The sequence below is a fragment of the Manacus vitellinus genome, unplaced genomic scaffold (genome assembly GCF_001715985.3).
Source record: "Manacus vitellinus isolate BGI_N305 unplaced genomic scaffold, ASM171598v3 scaffold_6_pilon, whole genome shotgun sequence".
Taxonomy (NCBI): Eukaryota; Metazoa; Chordata; class Aves; order Passeriformes; family Pipridae; genus Manacus; species Manacus vitellinus.
Window position 1 is genome coordinate 21,143,207 of NW_021940750.1, and position 11,126 is coordinate 21,154,332.

Sequence of the window (11,126 nt, forward strand, 5' to 3'; positions counted from 1 at the left end):
GTCATTTCCAATCTGTAAAAATCTTTTCCTTGTATTTCTGATTTTGTTTCTACAGACTATTTCAGTTCTGACTCAAAACAATCATGTTAAATTCAGTTCAGGCAGCAGTATTTACTTTAAGTGTCAGAATTCATTCTAAATAAACACAAAGTCACAAGTAGCAGTGCAATCCAAAGTATCTACTGCAGGTTCTGTTCACCATGCACAAAGCTATCAATTTTATTACAGATCTATGCACATGAAATCTTAACAGTCAGGAACCTTAGTAGGTAGAAAAAAGATTATATACAAATTATCACGTTGGAAGCCAAATGTGTTTCAGAAGAACAAAACTCATTGATTCAAAATGCTGGAAAGCTCAAACCAAACGTAATTCATTGCTCTTTAACATCACAGATTGCAACTTGCTCTTACAGACTCTCTATTTCAAGACAGGTGTTGCAAGTGTTTTCTTAAATTTTGACTCACGTGAATGTCCAGTTATAGTCATGGGAAACTCTCTCCATCATGTCCACTTTGGCCCCTGGCACACTGCAGATTGGACGGTTCCAGCTGTCCCGAATACGCATGTAGAGGTTTCTGTTGTAGAAATTTTCAAAGTCCTGGTATAATGGGACAAAATCCTGAAACACATCAAAAGCACTCAAAGTAAAAGGAAAATACGTATCACAGCAAACTAAGAATAAGAGGAATAAGTCTTTTCTGTCATTCTGGTGTAATGAAAAAAAAAAATAAAGAAAACTTGAAACATAAAATAGCTCCCTTCTCAAAATGTTTGGGCATATAATCTTTACAAGAGAGGTGTATCCAACCTTCAGAGTTAAGCAGAGCAAGAGAACATGCAATTGCTTTTTGGCATCAAACAGTATGCATTGCTCTACTGACTACACAAAGACTTTGAAAACTGAGGTACTCTTCCGTATTTCATTCAGTGCATAAGAAATGCATTTAATATAGCAGCACTAGCATTATTATACATGCTACCCTTAGAAATTTCCACAATTTTTTGTTCTGAATAGAAGCTAGTAACCTACATCATGGCACCTCTCTTCTGCACAGCTTATCAGCACTGAAGTCCCACATGATTTTTATGAATGAGCATTTCCTGAATTTTAGCTTCCCTTCCAACGTTTTTCAGGAAAAATAAGTGACTGCCTTGAATGGATAACACAAGAATGTCAAACTAACTGTGGCATCAAGGACATCTGAACACTTAAGAACATTTTTTTCTGGCTCCAAAGTCACAAGATTTCCTTTTTACTATTCAATTCAAGAAAGTTTGACATTCAGTAGTGATAAGAATGCACAATTCATTTGCTTCTGGTGGAAAAAAAAAAGGCTCTTTAATAATCTACAAAAGGAAAAAGTAGAATTTATGACAAAGTTAAGAGCCAGCAGAGCATTTCTTCCTGTTTTTCACAAGAAAAATGCAAACATGTTGACAAGCATTTTATTTTTGGTGACAGTATGATCAAGACAGAATATCTGTCTGACCAAATACTACAGCGTCAGACATTTGTGACACTGAAGCAATACTGGGAGCATTTATGGCAGATTTTTAATAAAAACACAAACAAATGGGCACTGACAAACTGTTACTTACAATGCTTGCCTGCAGGAGGAGTGCTTTTTTCTTTACCTTTCTATTTTAATGATTTAACAACTTGGTCCTTGCAGTTTGGAGTAAAGAAACAACCCCTTTGCATCCTCCTACCAGCAGCTGCACAGGGAAGACCTAGCCCAAAAGTGCCAACTTCTAAGCAGACATAGTTGCACCTAAGCCCCTTTCTGATTTGCCTGTGCACGATGACATGCCAAAAAGGCACAGTTATGGAAAAACAAACCTAATTTAGCTAGTGATCACTCCTCCAAGGAATCACAAGTATGTCCTTTCTCAGTAAAGACAGAGAGAGGGAATAAAATTTCTATGAGCTCAGATGCACAGAAAGGCAATTATTTCTTCCATGTTCCTGCCCCAATTCACGACAAAATAGAAATCATTATCTACAATTGTTAGAAACCCTCTGCTGTTATTTGTAGAGGGGTGGGGGAACTGAGATCAAAAAGAAACACTGGCACACTAGAAGATCAATACTTGAGAGACTTGTTATGTCTAATTATAATCTACCGAGATCCTTCTATGCCTTTTCAACTCCTGTTGAAATCTCTGCATGAGAATTCAGCTTTGTAATAGTTATCCAAGTATATCAACTACGTGACCCAAGAAACAATTGATATTTTAGCCAAGGTTATTGGCTAGGAGAGGGAGGCTGGAAGCGAGTCATTATACCAACTCAAGCAGGTATGCCTGGGTTGATTCAATCCAATCTCACTTCAGATTATTCATCAGATAGAGCATATTTTCTTCTGCAACCCAAGCTGACAAAGCCAGAAGAGTAACAAGTTCAACTGGTGAGATAAAGACAATCACCCACAACAGGTTGACATCATCAGTATATGTAACACGAATATGATCTTTCAAGCCAACAGTAGAACTAAGTTTAAAGTAATTTAGCTGTGAAGTAGAACCCAATGGATTATGATAAGGAAAAAATATGTCTTAAAAGTTGACAAGAATTCAAGGAACAAATTAAGGGTAAGGGAATTACGGTCTGAGACACTAGCTTTAGTTTTTTGGGGTACCAAGTTGTACAATTACAGCAAAAGGTTGTAAGTGAGACACCAGCATAATGCCAGCTCCTTTGCCGTCTGTACATGCATCCCTCTCTCCAATTAACAACCCTTAGATAGCTCTCTTGAGAAAGTTCCTTGGAATAGGACAGGCAGGAAGTGTTATTTTGGCATAATGCAAAACTGGATTGTCTATTTCCTCAGTAATCCGAACCTCATCAAGGGGTTCTCACGACCCACCCATCTGAGAATGCAAAAAGAAATGGTAGGGTTATCATGTCTTTATAAACTGATACTGACTTTTGGAGTTTAAGAGCCCTCTTTTGGAGCCAGCATACAGGACCAGATCATCTGCTGGTTGTTTTAGGGGTTGGTTTTTTTGTTTGTTTTCCTCCTCCATCCTTCTACAGTGTGGCATTCCAGAAGACAGTACAGCAAAAAGACCACTTGAATTCCACATGCAAATTTAATGCTTTCGCTCTGAGCCAAGAAAAAAACATCTGGGGAGGAAGAGGGGATGAAGTCTATCAATCCATACTATTTCAAATTTTTGGCATACGCAGCCACAGTGCTCTGCTGCAACAGTGTCCTACTGCTGGAAGCAACCACTAATGCTTTTAAATGGCCTTCAGAGCTTGTTACTTTTCCAGCAAGTTCTCATCTTCTAACAGACTCTAAGAGTACCAGTCTGGGATTAAACAGTTTCATTTGGAGGAAAAATATTCCAGGAGTAAATTGATTTTTTGAGCAATTTTCAGAGTAGGCACCGAGAAACAACTGCAAAAGATATACTGCTACCAAAGGAGGGAGCAATGGCAGCATGTTCTTCCATTCATGGGGCTAAAAAATCCCAAATATCTCTATTCCTGACAATTTAAGCCTAGAACACACCCCTTATTAGTGAGGTGATGCCTGATGAAGAAACCTAAACACTAGTGGTCTCCCAGAAACCTGAAAATCATAGCAATTTCAACAAAGAGCCAATTAAGGAAAGAAGAAAATTCTCCCTTGGGGTGCAACACCTTAGCATAGGTGATTTGGGAACACATTATTTCATTGTACTGTAAATTAATACTACAACAAGTGAAGGTCATAATGAGAGCTTTGTAGACATTAGCTTGGGGCACAGTGACATGCAAATGAAGTGATTATGGTGCTTTTATTTAGAGCCAAGTTTTCACAACATTGCACCTAAGCTAACAAATGGTGCCATGAGCACCAGCAGGGCTTATCTGCAATTCAGATAATGCACTCCCTGATAATACATAACTGACTCTGAATGGAAATCAAGTAGACAATTGCAACAAATTTCAGGCCCCTGAAAGGAAGCAGAAAGACCAGTTCCATTTCACTGCTATGTGAGTCAAGAAAAAGCGCAGCAGTAACTGTAGGTAGCCTTTATACTGTCAGGAGGCCTCTGGTGAGCTATACAGACAGTAAGACACATCGAATAAAAGACTCCAGCTAACTGGCCCTGAGATACTCCTGCAAACAAGTGTTCGAAAGCCCCAGATGCTAGAAACACGTTCTAACTGTGCAAGCTACAGACTATGAAGAGGTATGTAAGAGAGTTACCAGCCCCAGGTGCACAGTTGCTCCCAAACAGAAAACATACATGGTAATCAACAGGCAAATCAGACTGGAAGAAAGGTGAAAGTGATTTTTCATTCTGCCAATAAAATCCTATAAGCATTTTGCAGATTTAACTACATTGTATGACCAGACAGTATACTAAATCAGGTATGCAGAAATTGACTCCAAGGTAATTAAGAATTGTTAGTCTTGCTGCTTACCCATGCCTAAAACAGACTGGTAATGCTTCAGAGAGGATGTGCTACACAACACTGGTTTCCAGGAAAAGCCCAGCTGGATATATTTTAAACAAAGCCAAAACCCATCAAACTATTTCCTGGAAATCAGTACTAACAAAGTCTGTCCCTTTTTACCCTCTTGTGTTCCAACAATGAGTGAATACTAGGTTTTCTTGAAATCACTCATATCAATGCACAGCTCTAATAAATTTCAAGGAATTTACCCTCCATCAGAGACAGGTTTAATTCAGACCGGTTCAAATTCCTGCTCTGCTCTTTAAAGTAGTTTGGTCACTTGCAGTTTCTAGTTAAAATGCACAGAATAAGATTATAATATTAAGTGACAATTTAAGGAAGGATTTGCTCTACTGAACTAAACTGCCCTCCAAAACTCTGAAAAGCTGAAGGTGGATTTTTCTTTTGTTTTTAATACTACATTTTGAACCTAAGTTTATGTTATGCTTCTAACTGTGATCACCTTCATAAATGCACCACAGAAATTTCGCATACTTCAATTCCATGGCTGTCAGAACAGGTTCATTCAGCCCTTTACGAAATACTTCCTCACACTGTGTAATTTTGTTTTGCTCACAAAGCAGGCTGTCACACACTGTTCAGCTACAGAGCTACTCCCACTGCCTTTGCTTTGAGTTTTTCACCTAAGCAATTATGAACTATTTCAAAAAGATAACGCTAACCCTTTTGCCTAATCATGGCTAGGCTTCGCAAGCGAAGATCTGGGGAGGGCTCTACCCACGTTTGTTACAAACATGCTGGTGGCTAAAAAGGCCAATACGAGATAGATAAGTCCAGTTGCAAAAGGCACAGCAGAAAGACTCCTTAGGTGGTATATTCTGCAAGACACGATTCTTTCTGCGTTGTCTTTTCTCCTCAAGAGTGATCCTGTGTGCTTTATCAAAGGCATCAGTAGCATTATAGATGGTGTGTCTCCAGACCTCCTGACTGGAGGCCAGAGTAGACCAGTTGATCAATGTGGCCAAGGCTGAGATGTTGTTTCAGGGAGTCCTTGTATCTCCTCTTTGGGGCTCCTCTCTTGCGGCAGCCAGTGGCAAGTTCACCATAAAGCAAGGTCTAAGGGAGGTGGTGGTCCTTCACCCTTGAGAATACTTAAGAAAATAACAATAATCTAGCTGGCTCTTTAGCATTTAAATAATAAAAACGTTACTTTCCACACAGAAGTCACAAATCTGCCAGAAAGTTCCCCAGGGTGATCGCAGGGCTCCTCTGATTTGCATGTATTAATAATAATAAAGAAGGTGAGTTTTGAGCCTTTTCTGCACACTAGTATCTGCATTCTCTTACCAAAAGGTGATTGGGCTGTCATCCAGCAGCTTGAGAGATTCAAATATTTAAAAATCATGAGAAAATCACTTCAAAACAAGTTAGAGTCATTGAGCACATGCCCCCCCCCTCGCACCAAAAAACCCCTGGCTCCCACACTAGATATGCTGCAACATGCTCTCATCAATTCATTTGCAGACACACAAAGCTTAAAGCAGCAAAGCGTGGGGATAAGTACTGTATATTCTAGACCTCATATGATCACTTTTCTATTTGTCTGATATCAGAAACAGCTATTACAATCTAAGCACTAGAAATGTGATTTGGGGAAGTACACTAGGCTGAGATTTCTTCAACACCAAAACTTTTTAAACAGAATTTCCTATTTTGCATTCTTACGCAATATTCACTGGTACTTCTTATTAGCTCTATTCACAGACATCCTATGTACAAAACAAAACTAGAATACATCCATCTCTTCATGAAAGCCATGACCAACACAGAAACTGAAAGGGTTTCAATCCATCTGTCTAGAAGGTATACTTGATAAGCAAATGTCTTTCAGGGTACGATGCAATGCTGAGTTAACTTATAAAAAAATTCAGGGCCTAATTTCTTTTAGGACTAGGATAATTTGTTGGTAACAAACTCTGTGCTTCACGGTCCTCTGCAACAGTCTTTACTGAGAGCCTACTATCAATAACATATTCCCAAATGAGACCAATTCCCAAATTAGCCCAAGGTCCCCCTTTTTGTACACTCACTCATGGAAGAGTCATAACTGCTCCCACAGAAAAGGAGTGCTGAAAGCAGTCTGGCACCTGACATACTGATAACAGGACAGGTGTTTCACAACAACCGCACAACAGAAATATAACGATTACAGTGTAGAGTCACTGCACCAACACTTCAGTTATCCTTTTATAATCCTCAAGCACCATGAATACAGACCAATATTTAAACTTTTATTCTAATGTCTTGGTAGATTTCTGCAACTGTTTAGCTGTTCTCATCTGTATCAACTTCTACATGATACACAGAAAAATACAAGGATATCATGTTCTCAGGTGACATAAAACAAAGTAGTTCAAACGACATTAAAGAACACATCAAGTTTCAAGTCCAGATTTAGCCAGCAATCTCCAATCAGATATTGTAACTACTAAAAGGGATCCAAGATTTTTACTTTTGATTCCAGAAGTCAGTTTTCAAAATAGTGTAAACTTAAACTCCTGTACTTTTAACCAATATGAAATACCTATTACTCATTAAAATCCCATGAGAATGTTCCTCTTTTGGAATTAAGTGCCTTAATATGAATCAACTTAATTCTCATGACACAGAAAGAACCTACTGTGAAGTAATTTTAGGCACTGATTAGTTTACTGCATGTTAGTTAATCTACTGTAAAAAGACATGTACTTTACTCCAGTGCTGTCTCCAAAAAAAGGCTTCATAGGAACATTCCCTTTTTCAGTTCCTCCCTGCCACCCTTGTTTATTTGTTTGCCTTATTGAGATGTCCTTCCTGCCCCCTCTATTTTCTGCTAGCCAACTGCTTGTGTGGCTGCAAAGAGAACCAGAAACCAGCAGCTGGAAAAGGAACTCCCTTAACATTTTATAAGCCAGATTGTCTCCTCAAAGAAGTTGAGAAAAACAGAACCCGAATCATCAAGAGTAAGACCTTTGGAGAAAGCTCACTGGTAATCACACTGTGCTAAGAGGGGTCACATTAAGAGTTAGCAATGAAATAGGTTGTGAACTTCAAGTTTCAACAGTAGCATTCATAACAATAATCAACTCCTGTGGAGAATAAAGACCTCTAAAAATAATTTATAACTACTCAAAAATAAAATTTTCTATTCCATACTAACTGCTGAAGCCAGCAAGACCTTTCACCTGGTAACAGAAGCTTTTGTGAATAGGTCATAACATGAATGAATTCTTTTTAATCACTATCAGTGAGCTGGGAGTCAGTACCTCAGACTATTCGCCAACTAACCACAGCTAACCTGCTAGTGTTCTGGACTCCAAATTAACTTAAATTCATACAACTTGTACTCTGGATCTGATCCACAAGCTTCTCTTTGCAACTGCTTCAGCTAAAGAGAATTAATGACGTTTCTAAATCAAAACTCAGCCACCAGAGCAGCATCAGAAAGCCTCCCAGTGGTGTCAAACTCAGACCAGATCCTTTGATAAAGCTTTCATTAGCTGCTGATGCTGGCATATGCCATCTCCCCCAAGCCCTTGTTTCTGCAGCTAGGGTATCTCTCAGGATGTTGATATAACTGTTGATGCAGCTTTGCAGTGAAAAAGATGAGGGAACTGCTCTGCCAAAAAATAACCCAGCTAAAAGAAACAGTATTTTGTTTAATGACACAGCTGTACTTGTATATTATTTGGGGCACTCGAAAGACAAGGAAAGCAGCAGAAAACTTTGAACACCACTGCTCCCCAAAGAAACACTCAAGCCTCAGCAACATCATTTCCCAGTGGTTACCTTCTGTTCTTCTCTTTCTGTTGCATTTTGACATTTCTCAATCTTCCACTGCCGCATGAAATCTCGCAGATATCCAAAAAGAGTGAGAACACCATAGCCTACGTAGGTCAGCACAGCAACCAGCATTGGTGTTTCTTCAAAAGCTTCATTGAAAGGCCTTTTGTATAATCCTCCATTGTGCACAATATGATTTATCTACAGTAAAAATTTAAAGAGAGGCAGTTGAGGTATTAATTCAAGAAAAGACAGATAGGCATTCCAGAGCAGTCCCCCAGCCTCTGATCAGTTGTAGGCTCTGCATTCCCCCCGCTCAGCAAAAAGTGCTTCCAACTAGGTTCAGCCTTCACTGATGAATATGTCAGTCTCCATATATGAGGTTGCCAAGCTGTTGATATAACTGAAGTCACAGCTGCCCATCTAGTGCAGTTTAACATCTCATTAAAGTTATTTAGCTTACAAAGCTACATAGAGAGCATTGCTCATATCCAGGCCAACCAAAATGAAAAATCTGCCTTCCCCTTCATGAAGAACTAGGTAGGCACAAATAACAGAATAGTGATGCTTCCCAGGCTCACTACAGAGAAAAAACAAAATAGAAAGTAATAGCTTTACTGATCTAATCAATGTATTCTCAGGCTTGGAAGCCTATATTAGTGTAACAAAACAAGCATAATCTATGTGTCTCTGTAGCTGTTAGCCTAAAGATGCTGACATAAACATTGTACTCATCCATGAGGTGGACATGACACCACAGACAAAAAAGTCATTGTATATAGAGTCTCAGTACTGCATATATGTCAGCACACAGAACAAAGCAAGGCTTTCTGCATAAAACCCACACTAAAAGTCATCTTGCTACTTCATATCATCTCCTGAAGGTAAGAGCTTTACTAGCATGTGTAATACATGCAGCAGGTCCATCTCAAGTACAATTATTCTAATACATTATATTTCACAGAATCACAGAATATGCCAAGTTGGAAGGGCCCCACAAGGATCATCTAGTCCAACTCCCTGTTTATGACTGTTACAGAAAACTTCATGGCTATAAGGCAAGTGCTCACCCAACATTAACACTGGGGAAAATACATCATGGTTCTAACTTGACTACTTGTTCAAAGAGTTAAGTTAAAGATCAGATCTCAAATCAATGTACCAAAACAGAGAAACCTAGATGAAAATTAGATGCAAATTGCTACTGGCACTGCTAAAAGTTACAGAATGGCTGTACTGTAATAGAATAGCCACGTATGAAAGAACACTCTCCAAGATATAAATCCCCTATCTGTAGCATTATATATATATAAGAAGAAATGTATTTTAAAAAATGTACTAATCAAAGAAACCTCAACACCTAGGAAAGAGACTGAACCTAAATTCATCCGCAATGGACAATGGCAAATAATTACTGAGGGGTGCAGGCCAGCAGACAGAATAAAACCAGTTATTCACCCATGTCACTCATCATATGGGAAAGTAAGGTAGAATTGCACTAGCCCCTGCAATGACCGATGAATCAAAGGTACACATACCTGTTGGCCTCACCAGACACTGCATGATTAGGAAACCTGCTCATCTCAGGTGCTGGAGCAAGTCTATATTTCAAGTCTGTCACTAATATCGTGAAAGTAATTTTTCATAAGCAAGGATCTACTCTTAGGATACAATTATGCTATAGCTATGAAGTCACTGAGTATAAACTGCAACAGCACCTTCCCTCCTGATAGTCATTTCTACCTTTTCCCTTTTGCGAACACAGACGTTCAGAAAAAACTTAACCAAAGCAAATCCTTGATTTGGTCTCCATAGTTGTAAGGACTTTACAACTGGTATGTAAACACAAAGTGTGGAAACAAAACAGGAAAGATACAGTAGAAACTTCTCTTTTATCAGCAGCACTTAGACCAGATGCAGGTAACTAACTTGCAGCACTTTGAGGCCAGGTTTAATGCTGAAGTAGTGGTAGCTTAAGTTAGAAAATTACAGTGCTTTGGAACACCTGTAGGAACACTTACCACATTGCAGCTCAGATGCTGGCAATTTAAAGCTTTAACAGAGGCCAAAGGTTCACACGCCATTTTCTTCATGAACGGTGCCAGCCACAGAAACTGCCCCTGCCCCACTCACTTCCACTTTGAGCCATTTGCACCAGCCTCCAGCTTGCACAACTAAAGCTAATCTGATTATCAGCATAGCATCCCTCCAACACCGAACTGATCCAGGCTGAAAATATAATTGTTTGCTGAAGGTTATTCATTAGACCATAATAGTCTTTACAGCACTGCTCCATAAAGTCTTTCTTAGAGGTCAGCAAACAAGAACCAGTGGCTGTTGGAGAGAGAGGAGGGACAGCAGAACCATCATGACAATCACAGAATCAGTGAGCCAATGCTGGAGAGGGAAAACCACGAAAGCCGCCTCTTCTCTATTACTCTCAGGATTGCTTAACTGTATCACTATGGCTCCAGTCCATGAAACCATAGAATTTTATTGCATCCAGGTCTGAGAAAGATCATGCACCAAAGCTCCAACCACTAAAACTTCGCAGCTTGATGAATTACAAGTAGAATTTTGCATCTTCAAACTGACAGACCAGGTTGTGAATAGCAGCTAATCAGGAGCAGGCACACTACATACCTGCTACCTATGGCTGTCTACTAACAGTAGACAGTCTACTATCCAACAGATTTCTGAACAAACAGATAGAAGACTGGTAGTGACTACTTTGCAAATTACCTAGTATCAAATAAATAGGGATCACATCAAAGCTTTTAATGTATTTTCCAGATAACTGGAAGTTCGTCTGGAAGAAATGAAAGGCTACATCCTAAGATTACGGATCTGAAGTTACCTAATACCAAAAAGTAGCTACTGAAAAAA

General features: G+C 39.2%; 1 protein-coding gene across 1 annotated transcript in view; it reads right to left on the minus strand.

The window, feature by feature from the left end:
* Positions 1–8,439, minus strand: part of SPTLC2 (serine palmitoyltransferase long chain base subunit 2) — a 69,424-nt gene extending 60,985 nt beyond the window's left edge. Inside the window, exons 1-2 of the mRNA XM_008924949.3 lie at positions 8,247–8,439; positions 469–623 (exon numbers count right to left, since the gene is read on the minus strand). Coding sequence (XP_008923197.2) covers positions 469–623; positions 8,247–8,372 — 281 coding nt within the window. The 5' untranslated portion in view covers positions 8,373–8,439. The remainder of the gene's footprint in view (positions 1–468; positions 624–8,246) is intronic.
* Positions 8,440–11,126: the final 2,687 nt, after the last annotated feature.